Source organism: Ursus maritimus, unplaced genomic scaffold (genome assembly GCF_017311325.1).
Source record: "Ursus maritimus isolate PB19 unplaced genomic scaffold, ASM1731132v1 scaffold_6, whole genome shotgun sequence".
Taxonomy (NCBI): domain Eukaryota; kingdom Metazoa; phylum Chordata; class Mammalia; order Carnivora; family Ursidae; genus Ursus; species Ursus maritimus.
Window position 1 is genome coordinate 29,152,118 of NW_024426774.1, and position 19,245 is coordinate 29,171,362.

General features: G+C 40.7%; 1 protein-coding gene across 1 annotated transcript; it reads right to left on the reverse strand.

The window, feature by feature from the left end:
• Positions 1 to 1,863: 1,863 nt before the first annotated feature.
• SULT6B1 (sulfotransferase family 6B member 1) lies at positions 1,864 to 17,954 on the reverse strand. Its single transcript, XM_008700552.1, has 7 exons — positions 16,294 to 17,954; positions 15,205 to 15,317; positions 11,361 to 11,450; positions 10,373 to 10,499; positions 6,423 to 6,517; positions 3,606 to 3,762; positions 1,864 to 1,994 (listed from the first exon to the last, which is right to left on the reverse strand). Exons 1-7 carry the CDS (start codon positions 16,490 to 16,492, stop codon positions 1,864 to 1,866), a joined length of 912 nt encoding a protein of 303 aa, XP_008698774.1. The 5' UTR covers positions 16,493 to 17,954.
• Between the last annotated feature and the right edge of the window lie 1,291 nt (positions 17,955 to 19,245).

Sequence of the window (19,245 nt, forward strand, 5' to 3'; positions counted from 1 at the left end):
GAAGGGAAGTGAAGATTAAGAATCAGGTCCTTGTCTGAGCTCTGGATCAAGCCTCACCTGAACCACACGCATCCTAGACCAGTCCATTAAAAGAAGGGCAGTGCAGTCAGTTAAGCGGCTGACTCTTGGTTTTAGCTTGAGTCGAGCTCTCAGGGTCGTGGGATTGAGCACTGTGTCAGGCTTTGTGCTCAGCGGGGAGTCAGCTTAAGATTCTCTCTCCCTCTCCTTCTGCCCCTCCCCCAGCTCCCTCTCTCTCTCTCTCTTAAATAAATAAGTAAATCCATTAAAAAAATGGGGGGGCGCCTGGGTGTCTCAATAGGTCAGGCATCTGACTCTTGGTTTCAGCTCAGGTCATGATCTCGTGGGTTGTGAGATCCAGTGGTGAGTGGCTCCACGCTTAACTCAGGGGGAAGTCTGTTTGAGAGTCTCTCTTTCCCCTCTCCATTCGCTCCTCCTGCCCCCAAAAATAAATAAATCTTAAAAAAAAAAAAGAAAGAAAGAAACTAATTTCTATTTAAACACTTAAGGACACAGTGTGGGTTTTGCCCAACATCTCATTTTCAGTTCGGGGCTGCACATAGTAGGCACTCAATAAATATTTATTGACTAAGTTAGTGAATGTAGTGACTTTTTTACCAAGAAGTGGTTTTCAGAATATTAGATCAGTTAGGATGCTTTTGATGTAATAAACATAAAATCAAACACAAATTAATTTATAGTAGAAAGCAGAGGAGGGGAGGATTTTTTTTTTTTTAAGATTTTGTTTATTTATTTGACAGACAGAGCGAGCACAAGCAGGGAGAGCAGCAGGCAGAGGGAGAGGGAGAAGCAGACTCCCCGCTGAGCAGGAGCCCAATGTGGGGCTCAATCCCAGGACCCTGGGATCATGACCTGAGCCGAAGGCAGACGCTTAACCATCTGAGCCACTCAGGCACCCTTATCAACTAAAAGAATTTTAAAGAATTTTAATCCAGCCTTTCTTGGTGTTCCGAAGGAAGGTTTTCAGTTTTACGTAATCCATTATACTACCAGAAATAATAGTCCTGCAGTCTTTCTCAAAGCACTTTTATTTAACTTTTCTATGAACCATTCTGTTCTTAACTGTAACTAGCTATGGTGTAAAGAGTCTAAGGATTGTGGAGAAGTTTTTTTCTAGAACACGCTTTTCCTTCCCTTGTCAATTCCACATGACTACCTGGGATTCTGTGGTAGAAACACCCTTATGCCACAATAACACCATCTGTAATATTTAGCTTTGAACTAAAGGTTGTGTCAACTAGAAACATAAAGCCCCTTAAGAGAGGGGCCTCCATAGGGCCTCCGGCAGGGACATGCACAGAGGAGATGAGCCATGCATTTTCCTTGAATCATACGAGGACGGGATTTACTCATCTGACTTCAGTGCCGAGTTGGAATTACACTTCCCCCAACAGTAAGTTTGAGATAGCCACAAATGCTTTGATCCGTAGTGAAAGACAGAGGAATTATTCTGGGAGGACAAAAAGTTGTGCATCATTGGGACGGCTGTCTCATCTACACTCAAACACCAAGTTAGACATGTTTCTAATAGTATCTGCTTATGTTCTTATGTGAACCCAGAGCATGAAAGAAGTGAAAAGCCCAGTATCCCCCATTAGCCAGCGTGTCCCCTTTGGAGCTAAACGGCCTTTCCTCCAAAAGCGAACAAACAAGTCTGAGTTCAAAAGTATCCAATGTTGTCAGTATTATTAAATTCACATTATATCTAAATGTTATTGAATTATTGTTATTTGGTTATTTGATCCACTTCTTCTTCCGTTATTTAAATTTAATTGTTAGTCAGGAAAAAAAACATCCACGCCTGGTATCTGCATTGACCAGAAATCAAGCTTGGCAATAGGATTCATACTTCAGCTTTGCTCCTAAGGAAGTGCCCGCTAAACACTCTTTGAATTTTGCATCCATTTCCTGGTTCTGAGTTTCACTGAACAAATTTTTCCAATCGCCAACTTCACCTGCAAACACACAAAAAAACAACAGACCCGGACATCTGTTAGAATATTTCTTCCTGATTTTTTTGAGCTACTTTAGTTCATTTTGTTTTATTTTTTATTTTTATTTAGGTAAAGTTGACACACAGTGTTACATCAGTTGCAGGTTCAACAACTCTCTAAGTTGCACGGAGCTCACCGCAAGTGTAGCTCCCCTCTGTCACCATACAACACTTACAATACCATTGACTGCACTCCTAATGCTGTGCCTTTTATTCCTGTGACTTACTCATTCCATAACCGGAGACGTGTACCTCCCACTCCCTGTCACCCCTTTTGCCCATCCCCCACCCCTATTTCTTCTTGATTTTACCATTTTTCAGTGTAGCATTTCACTTTGAAATGTGAAAATGCACACACGAAGAAAATTAGTCTTAAGAAGGAATGTAAGTCTCTTGTAAAATTACCAGAATCGACTGGGGCTTCCCCATCGGCGGCATGGGAGGTGATGTGATCTCTAGATCACTGCAGGGACAATAGGCTTCAGTGATCTCTTAGCCCCACCCCTGTTTCAAGCCTTGAGACCTAAAATTCCACTTTTGGAGAGTCATTTTTTTTTCTGTAAAGTCTTTTAAATACTTTTCCCCTTGAGAAGTTATCATTTTACAACAGGATTTTGTGAAGACCTCAGATACTGAAAATTTTGCAGAAAGTTAATATTTTGCCTGAGATTAGGATATGTTTTTCTTATTGCTTTTAATAAAGGAAGTTACATCTTTCCTTAGAATCTTTTGGTGATTTGGGTTGAAGGTGCAAGTTTCTTGTTGCATAACCTTTTGAAATGTATGTTTACATTTGTGGCAGTGGACAAATTAATATCCCTGAGCTTTGGTGCCCACATTCGTAAAATTGAGGAATTGATATCTTTTTTTTGCTATAAAATTTACGCCCAGCGAAGGTTTAACACATGATAGATGCCTGATAAATGATAGTTGTCGTTGTGATATGTGCTGTCTCTAAATCACATTATACTCTCATTATATATGCAATAAAAAAACCCTGGTAATCCCTAAGCTGTATTATCATAAATTTCGGCAAGAAATTAGAATGCTTTAATGAAGCATAGTAAAATCAACAAGGGACAGAGGTAGCTAGTTGCCTATCTAGTATTCATTATCTCCTCCTTTATCGACAAAACCCTGTTTTTAATTTGGTGATAATGTGCTCTCCTAAAAAAAAAAAATCACAGTTCCCATCCAACAGTGCAGTGAGAGGTGGCCAGTGAGGTGTACAAAGTTACTGCTGAGGCTTCCCACAAAGTTCTTTAAAGGGACCCCACTCAGCTAATACACGTGATTCTGTCTCTTGCTCTTCCCTTTTTATTTTAATAAAGCAATCCTTTAATTTTAATGTGATGGCGGAGTTCTGGCGGCTGTCTTGCCATCACAAAGTGATAAGCAGAAAGGGAGAAGGAACTGAGATATTGGTGACCTGCCAGTCTAGTTCTGAACTGATGGTTCAAACTTCTTGTCGAGGGAGAGAAAAAGGAAATCCTGTCTTAATTTAAGGTCTAGTTATTCAGATTGCCTATTACATGCAAATTGATGGGTGTCCCAGAACCCACTGCGACTTTACCTTTGCGGAACAGAAACGGGCCCACAGCACCATGCGTTTCCTGAGACTTTGCTCGCATTGCTTGGAAGGTACTCTGGGCCGAGATGGTTTGAATCTGTTCCCCAGTTAAGGAGAATCCAAAGAACTCAGCAATTTGTTTTATTCCAGCAGCCAGGTTCTGAAAACAAAATTTTCAAGGATAAACTTCTTTCTATGGGAATCATGCCGTAGCAAAGACAGGCTTCTTAGCCAGAATGGATTCACTAAGCCTAGCTCTCTAACTCCTCTATTTATCTCACTATCTTTAGACTTCCTTTGACACTTCTGTATCAGTGTTCGAGATAGCCCTACATGATATTCTGTGTTGATTTTGCTTTGTAGTTTCAATGTACGACTCTTCCTAAACTCTCCAGGACACAAATAATGATAGTAAGCATGAAGTAGTAGGTAAGAATCTCATCTAAGGTGATACTCATTTTATTAACAAGCACCAGTCTAGATGAGCTGAGGAAATTCATGTAATTGTATGTGCTCGTTCCAATTCCCTTTTCTTCTGAATCCTACATTTAATTCCATCATGAAAGTCTAATATTTAGAATCATGAAAACGAGGAGTCTTGAAATTTATCTTGTCTAAATACCCTCATAAATCATGAACCCCCTCAACAGTATTGCTGACCAATGAAGATTCATAAATCTCCTAGAACTGTATTCTATAGAACACTAATTTATTTCAAGGGTGGTTACAGATGTTTCATGAAAAAAAAAAAAGGAGGGTGAAGGGTTGAGGTCAGATAAGTGTGGAATCCTTTTGGTGAAATAAAGATAACCTTTTTGTTCGTTTGTTTTTCCTACAGGCTCTCTTAGTCTTTGCTATGCCAGCTTGCAATGTGAATGTCCCAAAGGAATAGCAGTTCCAAAATCAGTTTGAATAGGCAACCTCTGAGCAAGAATTATTAACATCCGGGCAACACTGACGTTCCATAAAACACAAGTTTTAGACACATTATTCTAGCCCTAGAAGGAGAATGGACTAAATTGGTATGTTCTTTCATGTTCCATAAATGCACTCTATCGACGGAAGGGAAGGGTTCAGTTATACTTTCCTTTGATAAGAATGTCAGGCGGGACTGGTGTTAAGACCTCACTTCCACTAGAAAGCATCACACACTCCCTTCTTTTTACCATACTTTCTTCACTGGAGTTCCGGGACTCTGTCTTCCCCTCTACCTCTATAGCCAATCCTCTGGCTCCTTTGCTGATTCCTCCTGTTTTCCAAACTCTCTCTATGGGGGACTCCAAGGCTCAGTTCTTGGTCTTCTCTTCTCTGTCTGTATACTTACATATAGGGGTATGTAATCTCATGACTTTAAACACCATCCATATCCCAAACTTATATATACAGCCCAGAGCTCTCTCTTCATTCAAGACTTTTATACCCAACTGCCTACCTGACCTCATCCATTTAGATGACTGATAAACATCTCAGACTAAGCATATCCAAAACCAAACCGCTGATCTTTCCCACAATCCCACTTTCGCCTGTTGGCATCTCCTACTCAAATGATGACAACTCAATCCTCTCAGTTGGTCAGGCCAATAATATTGGAGTCTTATCTGATTTTTCTTTTTCTCTCACCACTCTTTCTCCCATTCAGTCCAGAAGCAAATCCTATTAGCTCTCCTTAACATATATTCAGAATTCAACCACTTATCACTTTCACTGCCCCTTCTGGCCTGAGCCACCATCTTCCTTGGCCTGGACTACTGCAGTACTCTCCTCTTGGGTTTCTCTACACTGTCTGCTTCTCTCCAGTACGTTCTCATACACCAACCAGAATGAGACTATTAAAAACACACCAACTCCTATCACTCTTCTCAAATCCTACAATGGCTTCCCATTTTACTCAGAGTGAAAGCCAAAGGAATTTCAAAGGCCTGCCACATGATTCCCATACTTCACTCTATCTCATTCCCTTGCCTCTGTTCTCATTGGTTAACCTCCCCTGGCTCATCCCTACTGACCCAGCCACATTCACCTCCTTCGTGTCACTTAACGATGCCAGGAACATTCCTACTCAGAGCCTTTGCTTCAGTTAATTCTGTATGCCTGGAAAGCTCTTATTCCAGTTACCTACTTGGTTCACTCCTTTCTTCTTTAGATATTTGCTCAAATCACATACTTAACATAGGGTTTCAGCCAACTACCCTATTTTATACGGGGGTATGTCCAGCATCCCAATTCCCCACCCCTACCTATCATTTCCAGTTTTCCTTAATCAGCTATGCCATTTATTTTCTCTCACATATTATAAACATTAATAAAATATTGTATTTATTATTTATCTTTCTCTCTCCCTATCTTCTTTAGCTGGAAGGTAAGCTTCTCCTGGGCAGTGAACTTTGTCTTGTCTGTTTACTGATGTATCACAAGGGCCTAGAACAATGCTGAGCACTCACTCACTAAACGTTCATGAATAAACAATTTAAAAAATAACATTATATGGAAAAATCAGTTCACAGCCAAATGCATGTTCAATTAAATCTCAACGGAAACCTACCTATTATTGTTGCCATTCTTAAACTGGACTATCATAGCAGGAAAATAAAGTAGCCACTCTAAGTAATAAACTGCTAAGCATTATTTTATTTCTGTGAAATAAACAATCTAAGCCCCTATGCATTGTATTTTTTTCCCTAGCACTGTCCCACATATTGGGAATATTCTTTTTCTTTTAATTGGATACAATACTCACATAACCAGACATTAAAAGTAAGTTGCTCTATGTTATATTTTATAAGAAATTTTGCTATAGGATGTCAATAATCATAATCTCACCTTTTTCAGGTCTTCATATAATATGAACTTAACATTTTCGTCATCAAGATGTTTGTTCCAGTTAATGGCAAAATCAAAATAACTTCCCCAAGAAACTAGAAGCACAGGGAAAAAAATTCTTAAGGAATTTTAAATAACTGAGGTTAAAATGATAGATGGTTAATTTAGGCTCTAAAATATAAACTATACATATGTATACATGCTCAAACAAGATGGTTTTTAAAAAAGATTTATTTCTTTATTTTAGAGAAAGCACACACCAGTGGGGGGAGGGGCAGAGGGAGAGAGAGAGAGAGAGAAGCAGACTCCTCGCCAAGTGCAGAACCCACCGAGGGGCTTCATGAGGGGCTTGATCTCATGACCCTGAGATCATGACCTGAGCCAAAATCAAGAGTCTGGCGTTTAACCGACTGAGCCACCCAGGTACCCCTCAAACAAGATGTTTATTTGTCCTTTCAAATCCCTGCTCCAGAAGAAGTGGCATAAACCATCCTATTATCAGATTTCTATTCAATTTATTATTTTCATAACTAATAACACAACTAAGCAAGTTTCAAAAGTGGTTTGATAAAAACTATCAGACATTCATGAACATTTAGGTGAATAAAATAATTCAGAAATAGTGAATGATACATGAAAACTGACAGTGCCAGAAAGAAAGAAATGACGAGACAGATGTTATCTAGATCAGCATTGCCCGATAGAAACTTAGTGCAAGCCATATCTGTAATTTTATTTTATTTTTAAAGATTTATTTATTTGAGAGAGAGAGAGAGTGAGAGAGAGAGTGCACACGTGGGAGGGGCAGAGAGATAGGGAGAGAGAAGCTGAAGCAGATGCTCTGGGGTTGATCTCATGACCCTGAGATCATGGAGCTGAAACCAAGAGTCCAACGCTTAACTGACTATGCCACCCAGGTGCCCCAATATCTGTAATTTTAAGTGTTCCGGTAGCCACATTAAGAAAAGCAAAAAGAGGGGCACGTGGGTGGCTCAGTTGGTTGAGCGACAGACTCCTGCTTTCAGCTCAGGTCATGATCTTGGAGTCATGAAATCCAGCACACACCCCTCCCCGCCAGAGTCTGCTTCAGATTCTCTCTCCCTCCCCCTCTGCCCCTCCACTTGTGCGCTCTCTCTCTCTCAAATAAATAAATAAATCTTTTACAAAAAAGAAAAAAAGAAACAGGTGAAATTAATTTTGATATTTTGTTTAACCAAATATATCCCCAAATATTATCATTTCCAAATGTAATCAAAATAAAAAGTTATTAAGAAAACATCACATTTCTTTTTGTATATTCTAAGGCTTCCAAAGCCAGTGGGTATTTTACACTTACAGAGAGCCTCAATTTGAATGCTAGGTTTTTTTAATCAAAAATACTTGATGTATTTTTAGACTTTAAAAACTTTGGTTGAAAAAGTAGATTCATACATTCAACTTGTACCAAATTAACACATATCAAATGCTTAAAACAGTGCCGGATTCATAGTACCCACTCAACAAACTTTAGCCATTATTACTCTATCATTAATAATAAGAATATTCTCATAATTATTATCATTATCATCATCATGCAGGCCTTGTTTTGAGCCAGGCTGTTTCTACATGTTTTATTTGTTGTGGCAAACATTGTAAGTTTCATGCCCACTATCCGATACACTTCCATTTTTGTTGCCACCCAAACTCTGATTACTTGGGTGTAAGCCAATTGTGAGAGATTGAGTTCCTGTTTTTCATCCTCCCTTAGAGCTGTGGTTGGTCACAGGATGTGGTTCTGGCCAGCCAGACACAAGCATGAGTCTGCTGTCCTGATGAGCCTTCTTCATGAACTGAAGGGGATGCTTGGAGGGACAGTACCCAACTTGAGAGATTGTTGCAAAACACCCAAGGGAGAGGCCAAGGAAACGTCAGAGGTGTTGGCCCGACATCACTGGGCAGCTGAACCAGCTGCCTACCTTCAGCCTTCTTGTTTAGTAAGAAAAATAAAAGCCAATCTGTTTAGGCCATTGTGGTCAGGTTTTCTGTCCTTCCAAATGCACTATTAATTGATACATTTTATCCTTCAATCTTGAAAGCAACCCAATGTGATAGGTACAATTTCTATACCTATTTTGTTGATGGGGAAATAGAAAAGAAGTTAAGTAACCACCTCTAGGTCACATGGTTAGTAAGTTACGAGTATTGTCATCTTTCGACATCTGTCTGATACCAGAGCTAGCGCTGCCAAACAAACAAAACGCTGTAGTGTTCCACTCCCTGTCGGTCGGACACTCTTATCTTTCCTTTAGAAGCAAGGAAACCAAGGTTCACAGGGATCAAATGTCTTTTGACCCAGGCATGAGTGATTTGAACCTGGATTTAAGTTCTAGCTCTGCTCATTGGCTATTCTATAAGACTGATGAATCACTGAACTCTATCTCTGAAACTAATAACATGCGATATGTTAAATAATTGAATTTAAATTTAAAAATTAACTAATTAATTAAAGTTCTAACTCTGCTACTTAATGACTGTGTGACCTTCTTATGCCTCTATTTCCATCTTTATAAAATGGGGACAATAATAGTATTTATCCTCATAGTGTTCTTACGAGAAATGAAATTTAAAAAATACATGCTAGGGATAGCATATAGTGCCTAGCATGTAATAATTGTTCAGTAAGTGGTAACTATTTTATTCTCTCTAGTATTATGGATTAATATATCATAACAAGCAATGAAGTCCAATCCAGACCTCTCATTCCAAATCCTGTATGTTTCCCAGTACATTGAGCTTCCTCCGTAAGTTGAATTTAACAAGTTTGTAAGGCAGAAACTTTATTCAAGTTAAGCTTGGCACATTTTATCACTGTCAATCAAATAATTAGGCTGAAAGGGGGGATAGAACCACCAAGATTCCCTACGATAGATTGTTCCAGTGATGACAGCTTTCTCATCACTCAATGTCCTCTCGGGTTACCAAGGGGGTGCAGTTTCAGACTTGCCTTAACTGCTCCTCCGTCCAGTCTCCATGAGTGGCTTCCAGACAAACTAAACTTCGTAAGCACCTTCTGTGCACTATTTTTTTCTGTCCTACATCCCAATCCCCATACTGTACCCAGTGTCCATGCATGTGGTTCCTGGGCTGGTCACCTTCAAAAGTGGTCCTCTTGGGGTGACCTGTCAATAGCTTCCTTTCTAGGGCCATCTGGCATTAATTCTATCTTCTACTCCATTGTAAGACTCAAGAGAGCCAACAGTTAGAGAAAGCATCTTTAATCTCTGGCCACTATACCCATGGGAGTAGAGTCACAGATACCTACAAGCAGTGGGACCACTGGCAAGTGATTCAACTTTTTTGATCAGTTTCCTCATCTGTGCAAGGGGAGACTACTGCCTTATTCATAGTTTGTTATGGTCTTAAACGAAATTATGCACATACAACACCCACTTCAGAACCTGGAGCATCAGTAGACACTTATAAAATTGCAGTTAGCAATAACCGGAGGTAAAATATCAACATGGTCTGGCAAAGCTGATTTCCTTTCTGGCAAACGAATATCTTAGGGGTGGGTTTTTAAGATTTTTAACTTTTATTCTATTATTTGTTTAAGTTTTTATTTATTTTTAGTAATCTCTATCCCCAACATGGGGCTCCAACTCATAACTCCGAGATCGAGAATTGCATGCTCTACCCACTGAGCCAGCCAGGCACCCCTGTCCCATGCCTGTTCTATGGCCACCCCGGACTCATAGTCAACATATGAACTGCCCAAATTATTTTTAAAGACACTAGTGTATTATTGTTTGATGCGCAGAACTGGTGATGCTATAAAACTTCATTTAAAAGCAACTGTTTGGTTCCTGGATCCTCCTTAATCTTCTTTCTTTCTTTACTGTAAAACACATTTGAATTTTTGTACTTAATGTGGTCATCTGTTGAGGTAAGAAGTCTTTTGCCAACAGCTATACCTTGTCCTTTCATGAACTGTCTGAAGAATTCATCCCAAGAACCATAGCTTGGAATATCAGGGACATCATTGTGGAAATGGAAAAAAGATACTGCCGTATCTTTAGGGTTTCGAAATATCACCAGTATCTAGGGAGAGAAAATTAAGTTAATTTATTCAGGCCTATGTTTTGAACTTTGGAAAAGTGAAGGGTTGAGCAATATCATTGTGTACTCTTGTATACGACTTAATTTTGTTAACTTATAGAGAAAGAATGACAGTAAGAAACTGAGGAAGAGGGGGTAGCAGATGGGGGAAATTTGGGGAGAGGGGGAAAAAAGAAGAAAAAGCAGATTGATGTTGTAGCAGAGAACTTCTGCTAATGAACTTAGTAAAAAGGCGTATGTAGAAGATATCGAAAAGGAAAAAAGAGCAAGCTCATTAGGATAGTCATAAAGGCATGACCTGGAAAGTTAAACGGCAAAGTAAAAATTGCAGAATAGTATTAAGGAAAATGAAAATAAAGTTCAGAGTTTGGTGGGAGAAGATCAAACAGCGATAAGAGTAGCTAACACACCTATGGTTATGTACGCGTGACATGACGTTTGCTATTATACGTGAAATTCAGAAATAAAATTGTTTCAGACCTCAGGTAAGTAAAGCTCATCAGAGACAACAACAAAACCCCTTCTGCTTGGTTTCCTAGATTGTACTCTTTTGTTAAACACTCTAAATATCTTAGTGGGATTCTAAAATCTATTCACTATGAAGCAGATTTTAAAATATCTTCAATTCTAGGTATATGTTTTATATCCTAGCTGAAAATGCATTTGCTTTGCATGAAACTATAGCAAATATAATCTGAAGAAAGAAACAACAGAAGAAATATCAAATCTCACGCATCATTTATTAAAATTCTATAAGATGCAAAATTCATCACATAGCTCAGAAAGGCAATATCTAGACATTAAAAACATCGCATTGAAATACGAGTAAGTAGGGACACTCACCTTGGCTTTATTCTTGAAGATGGACCCAGGTAATTTGTCATAATGGAGGTGAGTGGCCAAAATCCTTGGCGATGGAAACTGTTTCATTCTCTTAAAAATATACACAATAACGTGAAAGTGTGTGTGTGTGTCGTATGGTCAATCATTTGTAAGTGGAGTATCTGAATGGTAGTTTCGAGCATCGCTATTGTTATGCCTTCTCCATTTCCTCCTCCAATATTTTTGGTTTTAGAGAGAAAGGAAGAGTACGCTTACGCACCGGGGTGGGGGAAGGGCAGAGGAGGAGAGAGAATCTTAAACAGGCTCCACCCCCAGCAGGGAAGTCTGTGTGGGGCGGGGCTGGGCTCCATCTCACAACCCTAAGATCATGACCTAAGCCAAAATCAAGAGTCAGACGCTCAACCGACTGAGCCACCCAGGCACCCCTCCTCCTTCAATTTTTAATTTTTTTCTGTTTTCTTACTTTGTGGGGGTGAGGAATGGAGAAAATCATAAAAAAAATTTAAATCATTCTTTTAAATCTCCTTGTAGGATCTGGCTCACCTCTTTTTTTTTTTTTTTGTCACTTTTTGAATAGTTTACATTTTCTCACAATCACATCAAATTCTTTTTGTTCAAGACAGCTCATAATCTGTAGTCTACTCCTTGACTTAATTTGGCTCTCTTCTATATTCAAGGTCTTTAACAGAAATATTTAAGTTTTACCATAGCTCCTCTGAACCTATTTTTAATATCTAGATTTTTCTTTTACCAAAAAAATTCCAGGGGCACCTGGGTGGCTCAGTCAGTTAAGCATCTGCCTTCAGCTCAGGTCATGATCCCCAGGTCCTGGGATCAAGCCCCAAGCTGGGATCCCTCCTCAGCGGAGAGCCTGCTTCCCTCCACCCCCCCCACCCCCCCCACCCCCGACCACTCCATTCGTGCTCTCTCCTAATCTCTCTCTCTCTCTCAAATAAATAAATAATTAAAAATTTTTCCATTCAATCAAATATCCCAACAGAACCTGAAAGTGCACAGTCACTATTTTACAAAAGAAATTCTTGTCAGTGTAAGGACTCAGTCATTGATTCTTTGTGTGTATCTACTCCTGCTGATAATTTAAAAAATGCAGTTATCTGTTTAACCTGCCAGGGGTAAGGGTTTTATCCTAAAATCAGGCCTGTAATATGCTGTATGAGCTAAAGCTTCAAGTTTATTTCCGTACTTATAGAGGCCACTCACTGCTTGGTCACATTATTTCCAGTGATAAAATGATACTTAGACATTTTGTAGCCAATTGTTCTGTAAAAACTTAGTGGAGATCCCAACGCAAGCAAGGGCAAAAAATAAAATGAGGTTTTAAAAATTAAAAAAAAAAATTAAGTCAATGATACGGGCCCAAGCGGTGATTAACAGTCATCATACTTGATTTACGTCCAGCCGGCCTAATTTTTAGTTTTCAATGTCACTTTCACATTCGTTCACAGCAATCCTCTCAGGTAGGTATTACAACCCCCATTTTAGAGATTAACGATAGGCTTTGAGGTTTTAAGTGCTTTGTACAAAATCGCACAGATGGTGATTTTCAGATTAAGTTATAGAATGCTGTTTCCACTACAGTGCGTGGCCAAAAATCACAAAAAGGCGTATGAGAAACGGTAAAGTTCCTAAAAGGATTCGAAAAATATCCAGGAAGAAAATGAGAAATAACTGTACCCAAACTGATATGCATATAATAAAATGTCGATGAAAATGTGATATGGCGAAACTATAAGCAACATAGAGACTAGATACAGCTATAGCTTCAGAAAATATACTTATTTTATTTTATTTATTTTTTTTAAGTAATCTCTAGGCCCAATGTGGGGCTCTAACCCACAACCCTGATATCAAGAGTTGCATGCTCCACGGTCTGAGACGGCCAGGCACCCCAGGAAAATATACGTATTTTAGGAAAGTTTTCTGTAAAGTGAGTGACTATTAAGGAAAGCTCATCCTCTTACTGATTTCCATTTTAAAATAGGGGTGCCTGGTGGCTCAGAGCATGCCACTCTTCATCTTCAGGTCGTGAGTTCAAGCCCCACCTCAGGTAGAGAGTTTATTTTTTAAAAAGTTGGAAAACTAGGGAAATGTTAGCATAAGTTGTAAAGTTGACGCTAAACACCCTCTTTAGAAAAAATGGACAGGGGAAACCAGTGGGGCTTTTCATTGGCCCATCGTTTCTTACCTAGGAAAAAGCTTTTTAAGACTCCTGTCCACGCATCCTGAGCCGGGGCCGACCGCCCACATCTGGGCCCTGCTGTGGCTGCTAGGGCCTTGGATGCCTTCTGAGGTTGCAGCCAACCGCATGCATGCAGGATGCCCACTTACCTCCCACTCCAGCCTGCCCCCAAGTCCCTGCACATCTCATTTGCATGTGATTTCCTGTGACTTGAGCCCCATCCATGGAAATGCGCTTCCTTCCATCTGAGATCCAACTTTTCAGTTTATATTTGTCATCATGCCAAGTGTCTCTGTCATTTTCCAGAAACCGCTTCCTAAGTCCCAATCCAATGACTTCATTTTTAGGAACTGCGTTCTTCTGTCCGCTTGTTGGGAGTCTTGGTGGTAAACCCTTCTCAAAGTTTTGCTGAGATCGGGGTTCCCCTTGAATACAGCCTTCCCTTCCCAAATGCATTTCTGGTGTATCTAGGTAGGGCTGGGGATGGTCCCCCTCTCACTTGTCCTGTCCAGGCACTGAAGTCCTGAGGCAGATCCTTCCTCCCACCCTTTTCTTGCCTTCCCCGGCAGGGACCAGAACGCCCTGTCTCACACCCAAGCCCCACTTAGTTATACTGACCAAGTGAGTAATAACATATGGTAAGGTGAATTAGAACAGGTAGGATGGCTTGTTGAGAACCTTTACACACACTGGTGACTTTCTCTCTCAGCTACTACTTGATCCTTTCCCATCCCCATTCCCCTCCCCCCCCCCACACCAGAGTCATCACGGAGGCAGGGACATCAAAGGTAATGTCTCACTAGGAAAAGTCTGGGGGCTGCTGATGTAAACTGGGAGCAGGATGATCTGGGCCTTAGAAAACCCTCCTGCTGGCATCGCACCCAAGTCTCTGTCTTCAGAGACAAAGCTTTTTTCATTTCAATTTTTTTTTAAGATTTTGCTTTTTATATTTATTTTTTTAAGTTTTTTTTTTTTTAAATAAAGATTTTACTTATTTGAGAGAGAGAGTACATGCAAGGTGGTGGGGGGTGGGGGTGGGTATCGGGGGAGGGAGAGAGACAAGCAAAGTCCACGCAGGGTGCCCAGCCAGACCGGGGCTCAACCTCAAGACCCTGAGATCGTGACCTGAGCCAAAACCAAGAGTTGACTGGTTAACTGACTGAGCCACCCAGGCGCCCCTAAGATTTTATTTTTTAAGTAATCTCTACACTCAAATGGGACTCAAACTCACAACCCTGAGATCAAGAGTCACAGGCTCTACTGACCGAGCCAGGCAGGCAACACTGGTTTTAATTTTTCTTCAGGTTTCTCGTCTTGCTTTCCCTCCTGTTTTTCTTGTATAGGTAGGCTGTCTATATTGTGCAGAGGTTAAGAAGCTCGAATTGGAAAACTTGGGTTCAAATCTTAGCCCTTGACCTTGGGTAAGTTTCTAATGGTTTTACCTTTTGTAAAATGGTGAGGAGGTTATTTTGCCATGAAACGAGATAATCCTTGAAAAGTGCTGGGATTACATGGTGAGCACAAAATAAGTTGCCATGATTACTAGGACTGTACTTTCTGAACTCAAAACTAAAAATATTCCCCAAATGGAGGAAGTCTTTCTATGATAATTTACTGTAAGTTTAGAAGCTGTTTTGTACCAACCTGGTATTTTTCTGGGTCTCCACATTCAAGAATTGGGAATTCTGGATATTCATACTTTTTTTTAGATTCAGCAAATATCAATTCACTAATGATGTGAAGAATCCAATTTGAGCCTATAGGAAAAATCAAGAATCAAAGCTCATTAAGGAGTCTTGAGACAGCAAAGGCATGTTACTTTCACATATATATCATAAAAATTAAAACCTCCTGTGGTATGTACAATCTGTTCTTCCTCATTTGAAATAAACTAGGCTATGGAAAGAAACAGAGTTCTGTGGAAAACAGAGCATTTCTTACTTATGTTAGTACAAAATTCAAGTTATCTTATTTTTCAGATTTTTCCATTAACAAGCGGCAAAACTTCTTCAATCTATAATATGTTCCTTACAGAACAATGTTATGTTATAGAAATGATTGTTTATTATATATCACATATTATTTTCCCTTATGTTATGAATATTTTCTATAGGAGTATATATAATTTAGATTTTATAAAAACCCAGCATCAATTAACAGAAAGATGGCTTTAATAAACATTTAGAGATGAAATAACAGTTAAAAAAAATCAAAAGTAGATTGTGAGATTGGAGAAATAGGAGAATTTAGATTCTTAATGTCTCATCCTCCATTGATGAATCACCATGTAAAACTGGTTTGCGGAACTACAGGATTGATGATGCTTGATCCTGAAAAGCAGTCTATTATGTGCAAATCATCATATGCATTATAGACATGGCCATGGTTTTGTCTTTAGTCAAGAATCAAGAAGAAAGCTTCTGTTCTTCTCAGTGCTTGATAGCATACGGACTTCGCTGCACTCATCTTCCTGGTAGCTAGCCCCACCACGCATCCTTTCTACATCCATCATCCAGCAGACCTCCGCCCTCAGACACCGAGGTTTCTAAATCTAGCAGTTCTAGTTATTGATTTCACAGGGTATGCTCTTAAACATCTTAGTCATCCTCCTCACTGATTTCTGGCTAGCTTCGTGCAGAGATGAACTGCCTTCCTCCCCAACCTTTGCCTTGCACTCTGCCCAACCTACATACTACGAAAACGTGCCCTTGTAGAAAATGATTTGTCACTTACCACACTTTGGATAAGATGCGAGCACCATGTCATCACTTCTGGCTTCAAAGGTGTCCAAGGCCTGGAAAGTTTCTGAGGTGCACATGGTGATTGGGTACGGAATCCCCTGATGAACGAAAAACAAGCGAGAAAGCGCCGTTTCTTTTGATTTTTCCAAAGCTTCATCGATATAGTCAATAAATTTGGACTTACTGGCCATGCTGGCTCCCTGCTGTTGAACCTGTCCTGTGGTTGTCCAGGGGCAGCGAGAGCTTTTAATGGAGTTTTTCAGGAGGTGGAATAAAGGGCTCCTCCTATTCACATGAGAAATAAACCATTTAATTCTCACCCCCCCTTCCTCCACCTGCCTTTTTGCACGCCCACCTCTGACAAAAGGCAAACCGCAGGTGCAAAGCAGCCTGCGGATCAGGGAATATTACCCCGGGGGTTGATTATGTTACCATTGTAGACAATCGTCCCAAGGAAAGTAAGAATAGAATCTCTTACCAGACGGGAATAGATATTAACTATCTAACATATAGTTATTTAACTGAATCAGACATACAATTTTCCATCACAGAATTGAGGAAATTTCGTATGTCAGCAGAACATATCTTACTGAGGCAGGTGGTAGACGGAGGAGAGCAACTTGTAATCTCCATTTTACAGAGGGGAAAGAACTGACCAGAGAGGGTTCCTAGTTAGATAGGTTTCTGCATTTCATTATATTTGTACTGATGCATTTTTTAAGTGTTTGTAAAAAGGTAAAATTGGAATATCTGATTGTCTTACTATTTTTATATTTCCATACAGCACTTCCCCCTTGAAGGCGCTATTACTTACATAACGATGGGATGCTATTCACTGTAGGTGGGAAGGTTGTGTATTTCAGAATCTCCCTCCCCCCAAAAGAAAAGGAGTAAGACTGGACTCCCTGCCAAGCTGCTTAGTGGGATTGCCCCTTACATTATAGTCTTTGTTTTCCTGGGGAAGGTAGACTTGAAGGCATTAATTCAAATGCTGCTGTTGTCCTTTGCTTGCTTCTTAGTGAGTAAAATGATAAAAAAAGACAAAATGCCATGGATTCCGTTTTGACACTAATGCCTGTGATTATAGGAGGATTTGGGGGGCTGTTTGGAACGGGTAATGTGAGCTCTGATTCTTCATCTTCCTAGGCTCAGGGCAAGCTGTCAATCTTACAGTTCTACCTACTCAACTCTTATTTTTTGTTTTTAAGATTTTATTTTTTTAAGTATTCTCTACACGCCATGTGGGACTCCAACTTATAAGCCTGAGATCAAGAGTCATGTGCTCCACCAACTGAACCAGTCAGGTGCTCCCCCCCCCCACCTGACTCTTAATTGTCTACATGCATGGTGGAGGGAAACAGCATGAATGGCTGCCTAATAACCTAGATTATGTGATAGATTTGCACTGGTGTGCTTTTGAGTGCAGGTGGGCTTCAGGTTCTGTGCAATCCTAGCTTCTGTTTAGCTCCTGGATCTACCCAGGCCTGAGCTAAGTGGTGGGGGGCCGCTTAGATGGCACCGCCCTGGCTTGGCTCGCGCTCCTGGGGACATCCGCACGGAAGGTTTGTTTAAGGCTCCTTTCCTTGAGATTAAAGACACCGTTCCCTCTTAATTGTTTTTCTTTTCATTTTTTTTTTCTAGGCATGGACTTATACCAGAAGGGGGGGGAGAGAATTCTGGAAAGAGAGAGAGAGAAAGAGAGAGAGGGAGGGAGAGAGAGATTAAGAGGTTGAGAGAGAAAGAGGGANNGAGAGAGAAAAAAAATACCTGGTGACTAAAAATGTCTAGGGTGATGGAACTCTAGTCTGATTAGTAAAGCAGGGAAGCAAGCATCAAGAAGCATATGGCTCTTGGAAACAAACTGAGGGTTCTTGGAGGGGAGGTGGGTGGGAAGATGGGTAACTGGGTGATGGGCAGTAAGGAGGGCACTCGATGGAATGAGCATTGGGTGTTATAGGCAACCAATGAATCATCGGAAAAAAAAGAAAAAGAAAAAAAGCATATGGCTTTTGTGTGCCAACTGGCCCAAGCTGATTTTTAGGGGCAGGTAAATCGGCCCCTCTTATGCCATCCTCCTCTTTTTGTAGTAGAGTCCTCTTCAGGGTCAAGCTGTGCTTTTTCCCCCTTCTTAGCAGGAGAAGCGCTACTTCCTAGTGTAGCATACGATTGAAATTTACTTTGGAATCCCACATAAAGGGACAGGGTGTAACCTCTTGGTATTTTGGGAGTTTATTAAAAACTGGCTTCCCTCTTCAGAAGTTGAACACCAGGAAGTCAGGGATGAAGTCCAGTTAGTGGATGCTGGAAACATTCGGGGTCCAGGGCAGTTTTTCTGGTGACACTTTGGCATCCTGGAATGGAGGTGATGGAGAAGCATTCCTCTCCAGCACTGGGCAGCTGGCAAGCAGGTGTCCTGCCCCCACTTCCCCTGCCTCAGGGACGGTGCTGCCAGAGGCCACAGGTCCCCACTGCTCTGTGTCCAGTGTCCATCTGAAGGGAAGGCTGGGTCATCACCAAGATCCTGGGCCTCTCTTTTCCAGGGGGCCTTTTGACACTAGTAGCAATGGATCATCTAATCTCTGCAACCTCTCGTCAGGTAACTGAAAGAGCTTTATTTTGAGGATCCCAGACGGGTTGCTCTTTCTCTTTCAGTGGAAGAATGGACAGCAAACTTCCTAGGTACTTATTAATGAAGAGATCCCTGCTGCCCCTGCTCTTATGACCACTACAGAGGGCTGGTACTTTGGCCAACTTCTGTGCCTTGGGCATGACAAAGCAAGGGAACTTCATTCTGGCCACTTGCATCTGTCTGCTAGAGTTAGCAAATCAGGGGCACACTGGAAATGTACAGCCTCCCAAAGAAGCCTTTGGGAGGGGTGCTGGAGACTTGGAGGAGGATGAAGAGGACTTAGGAACTGGGGATTTTGAGCCTTTGCAATCTAGG